General features: G+C 43.3%; 1 protein-coding gene across 6 annotated transcripts in view; it reads left to right on the top strand.

Annotated features, from left to right (window-relative positions):
- Positions 1 to 19,471, top strand: part of RIPOR2 (RHO family interacting cell polarization regulator 2) — a 260,160-nt gene that overhangs the window by 209,621 nt on the left and 31,068 nt on the right. For 4 of the 6 annotated variants that reach the window (XM_036911676.2, XM_036911673.2, XM_036911674.2 and 1 more), the window contains exons 8-14: positions 917 to 980; positions 8,171 to 8,214; positions 9,226 to 9,351; positions 9,658 to 9,806; positions 10,485 to 10,614; positions 14,252 to 14,923; positions 17,872 to 18,053. In XM_036911676.2, coding sequence (XP_036767571.2) covers positions 917 to 980; positions 8,171 to 8,214; positions 9,226 to 9,351; positions 9,658 to 9,806; positions 10,485 to 10,614; positions 14,252 to 14,923; positions 17,872 to 18,053 — 1,367 coding nt within the window. Of the gene's footprint in view, positions 1 to 916; positions 981 to 8,170; positions 8,215 to 9,225; positions 9,352 to 9,657; positions 9,807 to 10,484; positions 10,615 to 11,005; positions 11,150 to 14,251; positions 14,924 to 16,714; positions 17,790 to 17,871; positions 18,054 to 19,471 lie in introns of those variants that run through there. The other 2 variants (XM_057494078.1, XM_036911678.2) reach the window with 2 other exon arrangements.

The following is a 19,471-nucleotide window of genomic DNA, read 5'->3' on the forward strand; positions in this document are numbered from 1 at the left end:
CTCTTTCTGCCTTTACTGTTCCCTCAGCACTGGAGTGAAGGGAATACTCTTGTCAGAACCAGAAATCATGTGGGGGGCACTGTGGTGATTCAGCAGGACCTCTGCCTCACTCACTGTAGGTAGAATTGAGCTCCTGTGCTATTTTTGCCCAAACTTTTATTAAGAAAAATTTCACATCTACAGAAAATTTATAACTATTATAATGAAAACCATATACCTTTACCTAGATTCACCACTTGGTAACATAACTGTTGCCCTATCTGCTTTCCTTCTCTCAGCACACTCAAATTTTTTCTTTTTTTGCTGAGTCATTTGACAGTAAATGGTAGATGTCATGACATTTTGCCCCATAAATATTTTAGCATGGATCTCTTAATGGTAATCTATATAATGTGTAGTCCCTTTATAACCAAAAGCCATTGTCACAACTAAGAAAATTAACAGTCATCCTGGGTATTCTCAAATTTCCCCTATTTGGCCTGATGTCTTTTATATAACTGTTATAGTTCATTTACTTCTTTCAAATCAGGATTTAATTGAAGTTCACACATCATATTTGGTTGTTATGTCTTTAGTCTTTTTTATCTGGAACTCTTTTTCCATGGCGTTGCCTTTTTGTAGAGTCCAGGCCAGTTCTTAGAGAATATCTCACATTCCAGACTTGTCTGTTTATGACACAAAAATTTAGCTTGTTCTTCTGTGCTCTCAATTTCTGTACACTAGGAGGTTTGCGTAGACTTAGATTAAACATTTTGTCAAGAATGAGTCATGGGCAGTGCTGCGCAGCTCATTGCAAACAGATAAACGCCTCCTGCTGTTCAAGCACTGGTTGTCCGCAGCTGTTGGACCATCATGTGCTCTGAGCTGTTGTGTGAAAGAAATCTAGCTCTAATCTCAGCCTTCTGTATTTTCACAGAATATGTGCACCATTGAAGCAGAGCTGGAGAATCTGCTGGGGGAGTTCTCCATCAGGATGAAAGGTACTCCTGTCCCTGTTCAGAGAGAGTAAGGCGCCATCCCTGCAGAGCTCCTTGAAGTTTGAGAACACACATTATTATTTTTCTTGCAAAGACACTATGCCACCCACTCTCAGCCCTCCCCCCTTATATTAATTGATTGATGTTCCAGAACCTTCTCATCCAGACTTGCCTACACACTTAAACATTTATTATAACAGAATCTCAAACATATGCAAAAGTGAAAAGAATATTACAATGAACCCCCATATCAGCTAGATTTAATAATTAGCAAAATTTTGCCACATTCGCTTCATGTTTTCTTGTCTTTGTTTTTCCTTTGATGAAGCAACACCCAGATATGTGAGTCTGCCCCTGTGTACTTCAATATGCATCTCTTAAGCAAGGACAGCTTCCTATGCAACAATGCCACGTATTAACACATCTACTAAAATGAAAATGCCATCATTCCATTATCAGATTTCCCTAGTTGTCTCAAAAATGCTTTGTACAATTGGTTAGTTCAAATCAGGATCCAAACAAGGTCCATGCATTATAACTGGTCATTAGGTATCTCTTTTAGGTTTCCCTTCATCTAAAACAGACCCCTCCCCATTTTTTTCCCTAGATTTGTCTTTGGCCTCTTCTTGGTGTCATTTCAGTTGTTTCTTTATGCTCCATGTTTCCCGTAAACTATCTACCAATTTTTTAATTTAAAAAATTTTTTAGTGTTAAACCCACAGAGGGCTATGCATTTCTACTCCAGAAAGTTCCAAACTAGAAGCATTATTGACAGATATCACAGCATCTTCAGAACAAAAACAACTATCATCTCAGCTAGAGGCCGCCAAACCAGCCGTCACGCCAGACCATCTTTCTTCTCATTTTTGACTCACTGGACTTCTGTGCTCTTAATTTCTTTGCCTAAAGGCTGATACATTGCTTGCTCTTTCTGAGGTTTCTTAGCCGCTTGATCCCTGGGTTGCTAATGAGGATTTACTCCCCTTCCTGTCCCTTTTTGTGACTAAGGGAGTAGAGAAGGGATACTTTTTCTTAAAGTGCACAACAGGGTAGCCTCATGTTTGAATGAGTCACCTAACTCAGGAGGGAACTGTCCCTGTCAAGTACCAGACAGGCATGCAGAGCCGCTCTCAGTGCGAACACCTGGAATAACAATGGTCCTGACTCTCAGCTTCCCAGGTGGCTGCTGCTCATCCTCGGCAGCTCTGGGAGTGAATCACTTTGCCATCAAGGTCACATCTCAGCGCCTGTCCTTGGCTGAGGCTGGGAGCCCATGTGCTTTTTTTGGTTTTTCATTTTGGGTCCTCCCCTGAGGTAGTGGTTCCAGAACCGCTCAGGCCCTGCCCCTGTCCCAGCAAGTCACAGTGCCCCTGGAATATTTTTTCTTAGCTCTCAGGATGATTCTGTTAGCAGCCTGATTCTGGAAAACAGCTGTCTAGTCGGTGTTTAGCAGAAAACACGTCCTTTTCCCCACCAGCACCCAGGCACCCCCCTGGGGGCTAGCCCAGCCAGCGTCCGACAGCTGAGAGAAACTCAGATCACCCACAGTTCCTCACGGTTAAGCCAAGGAGGGCCAGATGTCCGCCATTTCTGAAGCTCACTATTATCAAATGCCTCACGTTTTGGTGGGGTGATGATTTCCCATTCTATCCAATGGAAAATGGAGGTTAAAAGACTTGTCCCAGAAGTCACACCGTTGGTTGGAGTCAAACTCAGAGCTAAGTTCCAGGGCTCTCTTCTCCTGGCACCTTCCACCTCTCGACCCTGCATGAGGGGGGAAGTCCTACGAGGGCTGAGCCGGTGCTGTGACCTGCTGCTCCGAGAATGGCCTCTTCTGTGGGAGTGCCTTCTTCAGTCTGGCACACAGGCACCCTGGGAGTGGGTGGGAAGAAAGGGGCTTCAGGCCTGATGGTCAGTGAGAGGATGTTGGGGACCCTGCCATCCACTGACGGACCTGGGCCCCCTCTAAACAATAGCACCGAGTTATAACGGGTCATCATGACAAGGTGGCAAAACTTTCTGCTGCTCCTACTCTTCGGTCTTTACCTCTGTCTGTCATTCTCTCTGTCCTGCCAGACCAGCGTCCTTAGGTTCCAGACTGAGTTTCTCCCAGGGTGTGTCTCAGGCCTGAACCTGGTTCTCCCTTTTCCTTATAGATTTAAATCAGTTAAACTTTGCTAATCTAACATGAAAACTCAGAAACTCCGTCTATGAGGCCTTTTGAGTGTAACACTCCCATGGAAATCTTCCTCTCTTAAAGGAATCCCCTCATGCTGCCAAGAAATCTCACATCTTTGCAATCTTACCTGTTACTAATTCTGGTAAAAATAACCACCCACAAGATATTGGCATAAACAGGATATTTCATAATATTCTCAGACCTGGTAACTCACCTTCTTTCTGTCACACCCTTCTACCCTGTGTTCTGCCTCAACACAGAGTCAACAACCATTCTGTGGTTTGTTTCTTGGGGGCGGGGAGTGGTGATGATAAAGACACTTGATCAAGCGCCTGCTGAGTTCCTGTCGTTGGCCAGGCACAGCCTAGTGATGGATAGTCTTTGGCCTTGAGCTCCACATACTGGAGAAAAAAATGGAATATGAGCCAGTGAGCTCTAATTCAATGGAATAAATGACCTAACTAACCAGTAAGGTGACGAGATTGCTTCAGGAGCCTGGGGGAAGTGGGAAGATGGGTGATCTTGGGTGGGGAGGGGACAGGAAGGAGGAAGGTCCCCAGTGTAGCCTTTGTGTTAAGATGAGAGGGATTGTTCTGGGCAGATGAACAGCATTCACCAAAGAGGAAAAAGCATGTTTAAAAAAGGCAGGTAGGCTGTGAGGACATTGGAAGTTCGGCTGGCACAGGATTTTAAGGAGCTTTGCATGCCAGGCTGAAGACAGCACTACCCACATGATGGAGATTGAAATATATGGTCTCACAGGGAAACCTAGTTCTTCTCCCAATTATTACTTTGGTCAAATTAAGTTCCGGGCAGAGTGTCTCTCCGGAAGTCTGTGCTGGTTCCTACAGGTTCTAGGGCAGGGCAGGCCTCAAGAGAGGGAAGGACGACCAGTAGCTAGTCAATCTGCATTATTTATTCTTGGTCAATAAACCCGCAAGGCCTGTGAGGGACTCCTGGCTCTTCAGAGCTGCTTGGCTGTTTTCTTGCAAGAAGTAGCGTGACTCTTCTTTAGCTTGACAATTTCTCCGTCCCGTGCTAAACTTGGTTAAAATTGTTAGGATATCCAACCAGCCTTTTCTCTGTGTATGTGGTGCCTGTCAACATTGCAATCCTTTCTGACTTTTCAAAGGAAAATCACAGAACCAAAAAAAATGCAGAATGTTCTAGCAGAATGGTCCTTGCGCAAAGGAAGAAAGGAGTGGGCAGCTGCACATCGTAGCATCTGAGCCTTCTGAACGAGGCCGTGGGAGAGCTGTTACATTGGTAGTATGTGTTTACAGTCAAACAGGCAAAAGGTACAGGAAGGCGTACCATGGAAATAAAAGCGGTCTGCCCCCACCGCTTCCCCGCGCCCTGGGAGCTAGCCCCCGTGATGGCTATTTGAGTGGCCATAATGAAAGCTTTCTAGTCAGTGCAACAGTAATAACAAAACTGCTGAGAGAACATGAAGCTTTCCCCAGCTGTGAAAATCTGAGCAGGCAGGATTTTCTGAAAGAAACCTGGGCAGGTTTAAAAGACATTAAGCTGCACCGGTAATTGCCCCGCTGTTAGTTTCGGTTCTGCAACCAGCACCAGGAGCAGACAGGACTTCAAGAAGCGGAGTGACAGAACGGGCTCTGCCCAGCTATTGCCATTGGCTACATTATGGGTATAAGCAGGCTATCAGTGTGGTACCACCATAAACCATTCCAAGAAATTTTGCTTTAATGATGTGGGCTGAGAAGCTCAAAAACCTCACTGCCAAGTACCCTTCTCCAATTTGGATAAGCTTATCAGGTATGAAATTTATGGTAGTTTTGAAAGGAAAACGAGGTATTTTCCCCTTTACTTGCCCTTATCCCCAAGACCAGGTCAGTTTGTCGTTGTTCTGTTTTCTAACCAGGCTTCGGTTGTAATTGCCCAGGTAAACAGAAACAGCTGATCCTGAAATAATTTGCAGATGTTCTTAAAGAAAACTTTAGATTTTCTTAGATTCAGCATGTCCAGCCAATTCTGGTTTATAAAAACCAGTCAATTTGGCTTTCTTTCAGAAACATTTTTTAAAAAGGACTAAATCCTCCAGAAAATTGTTAGTGAGGCCGGCTTCTTCGAACACTGGTCCATAATAGGCTGAGAGGCGTGAGTGGCTGGTGGGTTGCTGCCATCTACTGACAGTTAGTGGTAATGGCAGGTGCCTTTTTAAACATCCTTGGACCTTTATCGTTTTAACCCTGCTAATGTGCATGAGACCAAATGGAAGGCAAATTCATAACTTAACAGGGCCTATTCATAGAGGGCAAAATTGTGTGACACCATCCCCATTGTATTTTCATGCATAAAATTATGCTTAATATAAAAACATCTAGGAATTCAAAGATCATAAATAGCACTTTAAAGAGGCTGAACATTATGGATATCTTGTGTGTGAAGGAATCTAAGAATCCCAGGGCTGCTTTTGTACTAGCTAATCAAAATTATTTCCTCTCAGGCACTTCTATGAGAAGAGGACTGTTCTTGTCTTCGAAAATCTGTTTTAAATTTTCAAACTGATACCTTCTCATTTTTTTTAATATTAGGAAATATACAGCAAAACTTTATCATACATAATCACTCCACCCAATGCTACACTTTAATAAGTTATCATGAATATACAACCAGCTTTTTTTATGTGTGTATGCTGCCTGCCAACCAACATGTATTATCTTTGTTATGTCTTTTTTCTTACAAAATTAACATGATATTTGAAAAAAATCAAACAAAAATTACTACTTATTGTCAAACATATAACTTTCTCCATAATCCACCATACCAGAGATAATTCTTTTTAGCAGTTTACTATGCTTTCCTATAATTTTTTTTCTGTAGATACATCTTTAGATAGTGGAGGTCATACTCCATGTAAGATTTTGTATCCTGCCTTTTTTAAACTTAATATTACATTATAAATATTATCTTTTATTGAAAAGTTATTCTAAACATTTGTACTGAATTCTTAACTGAAATTTTTCATCATAAAATTTTATTGGTTCTTTTCACTAGAAAATGAAAACTTGCTAAAGATTTTTGCCCATTTTTATTAAATTTGCTTCCTTCCTTGATTAAAACTTTGTCTTTGGGTTCCTATTAGGGTAAAAGACTTTGTTTTGTGATTGGCATAGAAGCTGGAAACAAATGATTAAAGCAGTTGGGATTGCTGGTAACCCTCTGATGACGCGCTTCATCCTCTACTTTTATGGGGTACCTATGACTACCGCCTTCCTCCCCACCCACTGTATTCATGCTTGACACACAGTAGGCATTCCAGAAACCTTGTTGAATGAATACGTGCCACTCACTCTGCCTGAAAGTACCTTCTCACCCAGGCCCTCAATTTACTGTGGTGAAATTCTTTTTTCAAATGTTACCTTCTTCCATGAAGCTATCCTGCCTCATGAGATGATTTCTTTGTTTTGTTTTAATTATATAAATAACGTGGTTTTTAAAAATATAGTGTATATGTGATATTATATTGGTTTCAGGTACAACATAGTGATTTGACAATTATATACATTACTAAATGTTTACCACAGTAAGTTAAGTTACCATGTGTCATTTTACAATGATATATTCCCTATGCTGTACTTTCATCCCTGTGATTAATTTATTTTATAACTGTACCTGTTTAGCCCTTTCCCCAATCGCCTGTCTCCTCACCACTCCCCCTAAAGCAGCCATCAGTCTGTTCTCTGAAGTAACACATTCATATAAAAATTCAAAGCACAGGTAAAGCAGAGATCTCCTTTTCCTATCTCTCCACTGCTGTTCCTCTCCCCGATGGGTGTCAGTTTGCTGTGTCTTTCCACATAGGTAACATCTTTTAAATGAACTGTGTATCACACGTGCTCAATGAGTAGTAGTATCTCACTCATGGATATATAATTACCACTTATTAAGCACCTGCTTTGTGACAGATGCCATCTATCATCCTTAAAAATAATTATATTAGGTGGACATTGTTATCCCTATTTTAAAGGTGAAAAAACTAGAGTTAAGTAAATAAATTATCAGCTAGATAAGCTAACCGGTGGATAAAACAAATCAACTTCAGGTTTAGCTCCATCTTACTGCCTACAGGTCCTTATTTGTTTCATTCCTGTGGGCTTTGACCATCGTCTTTTCTGTGTTATGAGTATCAGTAAAGTCTTTCTTAATTTCCAGACTGGACCTCAATGCATAGATCCTTGTGTGCTTTGAGTTCTTAGTAAATATCTATAGAAAGAAAGAGAAATAGTGATCCGGCTTAGGGTTCCTGAGATGCTGCATGATACGGCCATTAGCCTGACAAAATTTGTTCTGGCTGCCACACCGGAAGTGGCGCTGGCTTTCCAACTGAACAGAGAGAGTAGAAATGACACGAGAGGAGAGAGGCCTCGTCTTCATTTTGGGAGTACGGGTTGTTGTTATTTGGTTGGTTGGATTCTTTTTTTTTTTTAATCACTAGTTTTGTGTAGATGATAATTCCCCCTAAGTAATTTCATAACACAGTGGGTGGGTGTCATTATGCAGGATGGATAGGATAAGGGAAATCCTGGAGGGTGTGAACTGGGGTGACGCAAGGGGAAGAAGTACGAGGAACTGTAACCCAAATGGGAGGCACTAGCAGAATTCACAAATCTTGGGATACAAAGAACAAGAGCTGTTTATTTTCGTGGAAAGAAGTTGGGTAAATAAAGGAATGTATCTTTCTGGCTCTCATTCCCCGATCCTGGACGCTGGTTGGATGTTAAGTCAGCCGAAGTTACACTGAACTCTGGTCCCCACTGAATAGTGTTCCTTGCCCAGAAACCACCTCTTTCCTTACCCCTGCAAGGAATGCCCTCTCCAGCTGTGACAGACGGAGTTCCCCACAATAGCTGCGACCACAGATGGTCCCCCAAAACGATTCCATGGGTTTTCATTAAGGTCTGACTTTTGGAATTTTATGAATGTGCCAGTGTGGGTTTGTGAAGGGGGAACATGTTCCGGGCCTCATGCCCCATCTGCTTGCTTGCAGGTCTGGCTGGCTTTGCTCGCCTCTGTCCTGGAGACCAATATGAGGTAAGTATTATGTTAGACTGGGTGTTGGAATTGAGGGCTTGATGGGTAGGTGTCAGTTGAACCATTTTAGATTAATACACAGACATCATGGCCCTTCAGTCCTAAATTATTTTCCTAAAAATGTAAGGACATTCTCTCATACAAACATTGTACAATTCTCAACCAGCAAGCTTAACATTGGCATGGTAGCTAATGTCGTTTGATATATGATCTACATTCCAATATTTCCAAGTGTCCCAGTATTGTAATTGACAAGTTTTCTTTTCCTGATCCAAGATCCAATCCAGGATCATGACCAATCTGTATCATGACTGAAGAATAACAGTCTCTAAATTTTTCTTTATAAAATTATGCTTCATAAAGTAAAAGGTTTTATATTATCTTTTCCCCTTGTAACAAAAAGGGAACTTACATAATTATTTCATCTAACACTCTCCTCCAAGACCCTCTATAATCATTCTTCTTGGGGTCGGGGGAACATCTTCCCCTAACCAGTAAAGCCATCTGCCCAAGGAGAGACCACACACCCTCTCCTCAGAAGATTGGTCAGAGTTTGAAATCCTGTCCAGCCTCTGTCTCCCTCATCCAGAAAGAGGATGTCTTATTTCTGGCTAATGGCTGTGAAGAAGATTTGAGCAGGTGGCTTATCTCTCTAAAGGAATGGGGGGTGGGGTGGATATGGAGAAGTAACGTAGAATAACAAGAGAAAGAACTGGTCGACCTGCCTGAGCCAGAGGGCGTGGTGTGATGATGTCTTGCTAAAGGAAGCTCTACACACCCTCTGGTCAGAGAAGCGGAACTTACCCCTTTCAAACGTCTCTTCCTCACTTGTCATCTGTGTCACCCCACCCCCCACCCCCAGCCCAGGGACTGGAGGAAACCACCCTGAGGGCTGGAGCGGGGGTGGGGAGAGGCAGGGGAACGGTGGCTGCTTTATTTACCTGGGCATTTGCATAGAGAAGGCAGGGGAGGGCAGGTGTACACAACGCGCGTTTGGTGTCTTCTCCCCAGATTTTCATGAAGTATGGTCGGCAGAGGTGGAAACTGAAAGGCAAAATAGAAGTGAACGGCAAGCAGAGTTGGGATGGAGAGGAGGTGGTGTTCCTGCCCCTGATCGTCGGATTGATCTCCATCAAGGTACAGTGCGGGCACTGCTGTTGGTTGTCTTCCCAGCGCCGTGGCTGGATGAGCCATCGGTGCGAGCTTTGCCCATCGCTTCTGCCTGCTGTCCCTCCCTCCCACAGACTTCTCTCTGCACTACAAGTGCATGGTGAAGACAGCTGCCCTCGTATCAGAGTGGACAAGGAAATGTAAGATGAGCTCTGGAAACACCCAGCTCCGATTTCAGATACCACTCTGGAATGACTCAGCCGGCCGAGAAACACAGCCGCCTACCGTACTCCGTGCTGTCTCATAAGACCCTCCACCTCCCTCTCTCACTAGGTCACAGAACTCAAAGGTCTAGCAACTCACCTCCTGGTCGGCAGTGTGACCTGCGAGACCAAAGAGCTGTTTGCAGCTCGACCTCAGGTGGTAGCCGTTGACATCAATGACCTTGGCACCATCAAACTGAGCCTGGAAATTACCTGGTAGTAAGTTGCCCTTTTCAATTTCATTATGTTAGGAATACACTCCGTTAGGAGAGAAGAGCTATCTGTTCACAGTGTCAGCACCGTTTGCCTAGCTCTTCCCTCCTAGTTTGGAGTCACTTACGTCTCAAATGCAAGAGCTCCCATTCCCCCTGCGGGGCGACCCACTGGCACGCTGATGAGAGCGTCCCTGTGAACAGATAGCTCTTCTCTCCTTAGTTACCAATGAGGCTCTGAGCCTTAGAACAAATGGGGCTTTACATTTGTTTTCTTCAGAACTGAGCAATAGTCTATTACTCTCGTGTATTGTTAAAGTGTCTATCCCTGCAATGCTGAAAGAACTTTTAGACTTCTTCAACATCTCATGTTAGGACAAGCATTAAAATGTTTGTATTTCTAATACTAATGACAGAACAGATTAATCTAGTATCTAAGTATGCAGATAAATCGTGCTTGAGACTGTGATGATAATCGGTGGTCCCTTGGGTGGGTCTAGACTTAGGTTTCTGCTCTGCTTCCTTTTATCTTGCTTTATTTTCTGACAGACAAGTTTGGCTAAACCCAGCCCAGTCCCCATTGGTTGGATTTACTTGGTATAATAAAGCACTTTCTTGGCCTATGGCCGAGTGATTATAGGTGATTCTAACCCAGGTCCATTCATGGGGCCCTGTTGTTCTGCAGTCCGTTTGATGTGGAGGACATGACACCGTCTTCAGGCGCAGGGAGCAAGGCGGCAGCGCTCCAGAGAAGAATGTCCCTGTACAGCCAGGGCACCCCGGAAACGCCCACCTTCAGAGATCACGCCTTCTTTGTAAGTCCTGTGGGATTTTTGGAGGGGAGAGGGTGAGCCTCAGGCACTGCTTGCACCCACTGTTTGAAATGCTTGACATCCTGCCATAGGGATTCTCAGCTGTTCCTGATGATAGTGTCGCTCAAGTTCACCTGGCCAGTAGGGACTAAGGAGAGCACTTTTCAAGATGCCTCTGGCCATCTGCATACAGTTGATAAACCTTCTCTGTCTTCCTCTCCCCTGACCCCACACACCAAGTGCTTTGATAATAACATGCAACTAAGATTAGCCTTTTACAGAAGTAGATGTAAAAATGGCCTCCTTGCTAATCAGAAACACTCACCAAAAAGCTCACAAAACATGGTAACCTGATGCTTTCCACTAACTCCCCATCTTGCTTTGACTTCTGAAGAGATGGTTGCATCCTTCTCCAGACAAGCTAAGGTCTGTCTTGAGTGCCTTGCAAGGTACTTTCTTTGCCAAGCTGCCCCGCAGCCACTCTTTCAGTGACCTGCCCTCCCTCAGGCTGAGACCCAAGGCCCAGCTAGAGTTTTATGTGAGTGTGGGTGGCCTGCCTGAGTTTGAAGTGCTTGCCTTTCTGGGGCTTGGGGCGGGTTTGCTTTGGCATGTCTCTTGTTTTCTCTTTTTCCCTGTCTGGCCCAGTGGTTAACAGTCACAGATCCCCTGTCCCTCGGGTGGGAAAGTCTGTCATGCATGCACCTTTATTCGTGAGGTGGTTTGTCCTTCCTTCTAATCATCCCTGTTTTTGTGCTGTGATTTTTCTCCACTGTGGCAAAGATATCCATGGTAACAAGATTTTCATTAAAAAAAAAAAAACAGTTACACTCAAGGTCAAAGAAGATTTTAGTTTAGAAGTTAAGCTAGTTTATCACTGATACTCATCTTTACACACAGTTCTAGCATTCAAAACCTGGCATTTGAGGAAATCGGGAGTAAAACCAATTTTACTAGAGCTATTTTTATTTAAAGAGGTTCTTGGCCTTAGTTTACTGTGGTTTTTGTCCGTTTTATACTTATACCTTAGTAAAAAACACTTGGTAATTTGCATTCAGGATTGCAATAGGTGGCTTACATTATATGTGTTAACACTTTATGTCACAAAACACACACATGCACATTTATAAACACATACATGGAGTATCCGGCTCTTTACAGACCTAAAAATAATCTTTTAATGTCCAGGGAGGAAGGGATTAAAAGTTTTCTGGTTAATAATACTAATAATTGCATCTTTTTCATTGAATTATAAAACACAGGTGAAAAGGACTCGGCTAAACTCGAGTGGAGTTTCCAAGGAAAATGGGAAGACTATACGGGGGAAAACACGCAGCGTGAAAGTGTGTGCCGATGCACCATATTGCTGATAGTTATTTCCATAACTATTGATGTGATGTAGATATTTATGCTCACATATTGTAGGTTGGAGGGGTGTGGAGGAAGTTGGTAAAGGTTTAATAGCATAATTTAAACATGAGCAAGATTAGAAACAACTTGATGACTTCCTGTAGCCTTTTGGATGAACAAAGTCCTCTTTACAGCTGTTCCCACTTGGCCACAGCCCTGTCGCCCGGGCCCACCACCCATCTGTCCATTCTCCAGCCCCCTGAACTCCCCACTGTTTTCCAACTGCACCACCCCTTTCAGGAGGTCCTGTCTTTTCACACACTCTGTTCCTTCTCGAGTGCACATCCTCCTCTTCCTCTCCCGTGCCTCCCAACCTCGAGGGCTGAGTTCCAGGACCATCTCCACTCGGGCAGCAGCCATCCCCCATCTGGGGCTGTGTCATCATATGAGTCTGCGGTTCTGACCCGCATTCCCTTGCACTGCTGTGTGCCTGTGTATCGGCTCATCCCCTTGCTAGACTGTAAATTCCCTTGAGCAGAGCATCTCCACTTATTCTAAGTCAATCTTTGCCACTTCAGTAGATGCAAATTACAGCTGAGAATGTGAGACCCCAGGGAAGTGGCAGGGAAGGACTTTGGAACTGGAATGGGAATCCCAACTACCCGGCTCCCTGCCATAGCCAATGCCTCCCACCTCCCTCAGAACCGCCAGGAAAGGTGTGTTCTGATGAGCTGAGGTGGGGCAGGACCTCCTGGGGGACCCAAGGGCTCTGGGAGATGCCTAAGGGACCCCCAAGGAGAACGTGCATGGAGGAAGACTCCAGGCCTCCCCCCTTCCTCCCCAGCAGCCCCCCTGTATGTCTCCTAAAGGCATAAAATGTACGTGGGGGCAGGGGACTTAAGTAGAGGAGGGGGAAAATGGGAGGTAGGTAGGCTGGAAGTGGAGAAGAGGAGCCCAGAACCCCTCTCCTTTGCAGATCCTGAAGGGGGTTCCCTGGAACCCCTTCCACCCCTTCCCTGACCCCCCAAGCCACAGGAGCACAATCCAGTAATCACTAATAGAGGGGAGCATTCTCAGTTTTTAGGGGGCAGAAAGTGAGGCTGCAGAGTTAGTTGGGTACCCCAGTGATACATTTATTCAAGGGGTCACCTTCCGTCAGACAAGAGTAGGGAGTTTGGGTTGAACTAACTGTGTCAGGATCTAGTGGCCCCAGTCCAGCCATGAAGGAACCAAGGACTGTTGGGGGAGGACAGGGAGCTTTTGTCTCTCTGTCTGTTCCCCATTTCACTTAGACAACATTTTTGTTTCATGGTCTTAGTCCCAGCACTCTTGTGTTAATTCATTGCCTTATATGTCTTTAAAATAGGTGTTCATGTGGTACTTATGATTTACTTAAAAAGTCAAATCTAGACTCCAAGAGAAATTATCCGTTTTGAAGGAGTTGATCATAAAAAACTAGAAAACTTCCCACAGAGCAGCATTTGACACTTAGACACCATATGCAGAGCACAGTGTAAGGAAAGATGACTTAGAAATTGTTTTAATGCCTCCTGTGTAAACAAATTATCTTGGTTACCTGGATATTTCTAACCTTTCTCTTCCTAGTTCTACTTCAGGAATCACAGAGTGTACCTGACCCAGCCTGGGTCCACTTGACAGAAGACTCAGTGCTTCTAGACACCCTGAGAACTCCGGGAATTTGTAATCCTGGAAGACAGATGTTCAGTTTATTAGGCTTTTTCTCCGATTTTTATAGAAGCTATGCAAGTGTACTTCTAGCCTTTAATTATTTGTGGCATGGCTACTAAATTTATAAGACATTTCCAAGGACCTGGGATTTGTGGATAGAGATTTTAAAAAATAATTTATGAGAACTGAAGCAGAACAAAGTATCACATCTTTTGTGTGAAATAGCATGAATGTTGGAAAGTCTTCTAAGATAAATGCAAAAAAAAAAAAGTGGTAATATTATTCACACCTGTGGCTGCCAGATATTGTGAGATCCTGGGATTTAGGAAACAAGCACCATCTCCCCCACCCCCAACCTTTTCTTTTGAGAAATGTCACACTTAAAAATAGTACAATGAACTTTCACCTAGATTCAACACTGGAAATAGAGTTTTTAAGGGTTTGTTTTCTTTTGACACACACACACACACACACAAAATCAACAAATAAAATGTTAATAACATGAAAGTTCTGGATTTTAATTGTCTTCCATTTTGTCTGAAATAAACCATGTCAAATGCATCGCTTACGTTTAACATAATATTGAAATGCCTCTTTTCCACAGTCTAATCTACCCGATGACATCTTTGGAAACGGAAAGGCAGTCGAGGAGAAAACACCACTCTCTCTCAGCTTCAGTGACCTGCACGGAGGGGACCGCATCCTCACCCCCGACCCAGCCGGCTCTCTTTCCAACACATGCTCAGCAAATCCAGAAATTACCATCACCCCCGCAGAGCTGAACCACAGCAGCCTGTCCTCCCAAAACGAGGGCATGGATGACGCCAGGCCAGCATCTTCCAGAAACTCCTCAGGAGAAGGCCAGGAGCCAAGGCCACACGTGGAGGGAGATGCTGAGGAGCCCGGAGAACCCAAGGCATGCCAGGTGTCTGCTGGTGGCGAGCACCCGTTCCTTGAGAAGGGTGTCGCGGAGGCACTCCTGCAAGAGTCCGATGAGGCTTCTGAACTCAAGCCTGTGGAACTGGATGCTTTTGAAGGAAACATCACAAAGCAGCTGGTGAAGAGGCTCACCTCAGCAGAGGCGCCAGCCACCCCGGAGAGGCTGTTCTTTGAGGGCTCTGTCGGCAGAGACTCCGAAGGCTGCAGATCCTTTCTAGATGGAAGCTTAGAGGATGCCTTTAATGGGCTTTTCCTTGCATTAGAACCACATAAAGAGCAGTATAAAGAGTTTCAGGATCTGAACCAAGAAGTCATGCATTTGGATGATATTCTAAAAGTAAGTACTTCTTCAGGAAAATTGAATTAGGTTTGGAGAGAGGTGTGTTAAACCAACATTCTGTTTAAAATAGCATTGTCTTATTTAAAAATCCTGTTCCATCACAAAACCAAGAAAAAAATCATCATTTAAATGGCATTGATTTTTAACACCAATAGTGCATATGAATTTTTATTTTCCTGACATCAGGTCACTTAACTAAAATGATTAGGAGTTAAAATAACAGCTCTAAAGAATGTCCAAACTCCTTCAGTTCCAGAGTTAGTCTAATTCCAAATGTGAAATGGTGGCATTTTGATCATAATTTCATTGAGATGTTACTGAATACCTCTTGGAGTCAAAAAAAAACAGGAAAGCCCTTCCCCAATTGAAGTCAGAATTAGGCAGCTGCAGAGTGAGAGCCATGGGCATCCCTTCCCCCTACAGCACTGCCTTCTGGAGGAATCCTTCTGCTGAACTTGGCCCAAATCTGTGAGTCAGAATCTTAATCATCCGTGAATAATCACCTATCATACTCTAGAAGCTAGGGAACCCCCAACTCCACCAGAGTTTATCTTCTTTAGTCCTGTTCCAGGTCAGACAGCTCAGGGTTGACACAGGAGAGTAGGAATAAAAAGGATATTTCCCCTCAGGCTGAAGGTCCTAATAAGGAAATTATTATTGCCATGCCAGAATGTATCTGTCTCCATTTGGCATACAGATTAAAATTTTAAAAACACCACACCAGAGGTCAGAACTTGAATTTCTGTCACAAATTCCACTGCCATTTCTTGCATTCTTTGCTTGGCCACTCGGATTCATATTGCCATATTGAAGAGAAGTTGGATACTTTTTCTTGAAAGAGCAATTCTGTTCATGTAAAATAGGCTGGAAAGTAAAGTGCCAGTGGCAACCCACAGAAGGCTGCTGCATCCCTTTGCTTGCTTTAAAACATGGCCTCCCAGTGGCTTGAAGAACTACATTTCCAAGGCTTTTCTGACCATCTGATCCCTCTCGGTCATGCCCATCTAGCTCTGGAAGGGATCATCTGCCCTGGGCAGATAATAATTCACACCCTAACTCTCCAGCCTCTCTAATGCCCCTGACAGACTAATTCAGCTCGAGGCAGAGCCTCTCAGAATCAGGGAAGGGTGCTCTGAATCTGCTTTCTGTAAAACAGCTCAAAAGTATGAGCTCGGGGCTCATGTATAGCGGCTGCTTGTCTAGTAATCCAATGAGACCATCTTTTATCCCCTCGACAAGGTTTTGTCTGCACAATTGACAAGCTTTGTTTGTGGACAACAGGTGTTAAATTTAGAGAGCTAAGACACAGGTCACCCCTCCTAAAATACACAAATGCCTTGAAGAAAACCAGTGGTGACGGTAGCTCCCATGGCCAGGCATCGAGGGCGTTGGTAAGTAGCTCATTCCACCAAGAAACAGTGATCAAGTCATTGTCATTTAGTCTTACGAAAATCTGGTGGTCACAGATTTCTTTCCAGAGTGTTATTTCAATCTGCTGTTGTTCCAAAATTATTCTACTAAAATTCTTAACTGCTCCTCTTTTGTTATGATCAATATATTTAAACATATCCAAATTGTGCCGACTGCTAGTCTAGGAAGTTCTGCCGATTGCTAGTGTAGGAAAGAAGACCTCTAGAAGTGGGTTGAGTCTAGACTGGTTCTTTCTCTCCCTCTGAGATTGAAAATAGTATTAGAATTTAGGTCTGGGGCAATTGGCTTTGTATCCAGCCAGAAATAAAGCATCAGCTGGACAAAGGTTTCTCTTTTTTCCCCCCTTCACATTCCTAGGATGCTAAACATCTTGAGGATCAGAAACTAAATGATGCTGCCTCTTGGACGGAGATCACTGAGGGTGAATGAAACAACTCTGATTTAAAAGACCGAATGTGCTTTCTGTGCCCTCTTGAGTGTCAGAGACAGATACCTGCAAGGCCCTTCCTGCCTTGCGTTAAGAAGTCAGCAAAGTGCGCCACCTAACTGGATGGAGGACATTTAGTTCTTGACTGCAGGACTTGTCCTGTCCGGTCCACCCCAGCATCCTCTTGACTATTTGGAAGTACTTCTCTCCATCTCTGTGCCCATAGCAACTGACATCATTCTGTTTGTTATGTTTCTGTTTATGTCCAGCAATATGAACTTCTCCAGACTATAGAATGGGTTTGCTCACATAATTCCAGGGCCAGGCCAGGGAAGAAGTAGAACTCGGTTCTTCAAGGACAGAGCTGTGGAGGAAACAGGACTGTTTGCTGTTGTGCCCGTACCATTCATTTTCTCCTTGATGCGCAAAGAAAAACTCTATGCTGTGAATGTAAAATTAACATTTAAGTCTACTTGCCTAGGGAGTGTAGGTTAGGTGAATTTGAGTAGTTTTCTGTTTCTGGGGTTTGTTTTGTTAATCACTTAGAACAGGTGCCCTGATAGCTAGTTACTGTCTCAGGACACTGAAGACGTTGCCACTTGAGGTTAAAGATGGGTTAGTATTTGGCATTGACTCAGCGATTCTTTAGATTGTCTGCTCATTGTAGTTTTATTGGGGATTGAACACCAGGCAGAGGAGAATAGCAGTTCTGTTTCCAAATCTTTCTGGTTGTAATTTTTTTTTAACTTTTTATGGGAAAAATTCAAAACTGAAGTAGAGACAATCATAGAATGGATCCCAATGTGCCCATCCCACAGGTTCTATAGTGCTCACCTCCTGGCCAGTCTTATCTGTTCTTCTACCTGCTTACTTCTTTCTGGATTATTTTGGAACAAATCCCAGTCATTTTATCCATGGTTGTATTTTTTTTACTATGAATATTTTCAATGCATTTTTTAAATGCCAACAAAAAATAATAATAAAAGCTTGACAAAAAAGAAAATGTCTCATCTCAAATCGGGTGCCATGCCTTGTCTTTCTCCTTCTGAATATGTTGACGTTCTCCTTGGTCCTTCTACCTTTGCAGTGCAAGCCAGCAGTAAGCCGCAGCAGGTCTTCCAGTTTCAGTCTGACAGTTGAGAGTGCTTTAGAAAGCTTTGATTTCCTGAACACCTCTGATTTTGATGAGGAGGAGGATGGTGATGAGGTTTGTAATGTTGGAGGAGGTGCTGACTCAGTATTTTCAGACACTGAGACTGAGAAAAATAGGTAAGTCTGAGGCCTGGAGTGTCTGCTTCTAGATGATATAGTAGCTCTTTGTCACCACAAGACAGGACCTGCTGCATATGTCCACGAAAGATAAAACTCCCTATGGGATTGGCTTACAGTTCCTTTTTACTGTTGAGGCCAACTTTTAAATATTGTTCACATCTTTTGTGTTAAGGGAAAATAAATTGCTTTCCTTCCTTATAAATGAAGGGGGATTTTTGTATGCGTGCGTGTGTGTGTGTGTGTGTGTGTGTGTGTGTGTGTGTACCTTTATGTGTGTACACATACTTCTTATAGGGCTCAGTGTCTGCAACTTGACTCCAATGTAATTAATTCCAAATTAACTAACTGTACGGTGTTTCCTGAGAGCTCCTACTACACAGTCAGTTTGGACCTAGTTTTCCTTGGTTTGTGTCTTACCTCTAATCTCTCCATTTTGTTGCATTTGCTCTCACATTCCCTTTAGTCCAGATGAAGTTCATCAATGCCCATATCTAAACCAGTTTAAGCCCTGGAACACATACTTCCCTTAGAACATAAGGAGGGATGCCTGGTAACTGCTGACTGTCACTGCCCTGTGCAGAGAACATGTGGTCTCCTCTACGGCATGGACAAGCCAGGGCAGTGGGAAGGGAGGTGAAGAGGAAATACTGTCACCTTCCCCATCAGGCTTTCTTGTATAGCCAAACCATGTATTCAGAGCTAGAGCCCGGGGCCCATTTTGTAACTTCAGTTGAAGCAAAACAAGCACAGTGAAACATACTTCCATCAATTGCTCCAAAAAAAAAAATACACACTTTCCCCCAAAAAAAGGTGATTTCCACCCATCTTTACTTATGACATGTTATATAAACAGGTTTTCAAATCACAACAAGCTATGGCTGTTCAACCTTCACAAACCTCTGTGGGTGCTGTTAATATTTTGGGGGTTTGTTATTCCAAAATAAAACCAGGAAAAGAACAAATGAGATAAAGAATAAAGAATTTTATCCCTTGAGCAAACTGAGGACATAGAAAACTCACTAATTGAATGTAATGTTCAAGTTATGCTTCTACATCCTACACTGAGATTTTCCTAACTTAATTGATTTGTCAGATGTTTTTAATTAAAGTATCATTGATATACAATCTTATGGAGGTTTCACATGAACAACACTGTGGTTTCAACATTCACCCATATTATCAAGTCTTCCCCTCTCCCCCCACCACTGCAGTCACTGTCTATCAGCATAGTAAGAAGCTATAGAGTCATTCATTACTTATCAGATGTTTCTTAAACTAAAAACCTTTCTTTGTACTTATTATCTTAAGCTGTTACATGATATATCAAGGTCAGACATCAATCTAACTCCTTTATGCTATACAAAGCATTTTATACAACCAAACCATCATAAGTTTTGTATGTCTAATCTGATCTG

The sequence above is a fragment of the Manis pentadactyla genome, chromosome 16, assembly GCF_030020395.1.
Source record: "Manis pentadactyla isolate mManPen7 chromosome 16, mManPen7.hap1, whole genome shotgun sequence".
NCBI classification, from domain to species: domain Eukaryota; kingdom Metazoa; phylum Chordata; class Mammalia; order Pholidota; family Manidae; genus Manis; species Manis pentadactyla.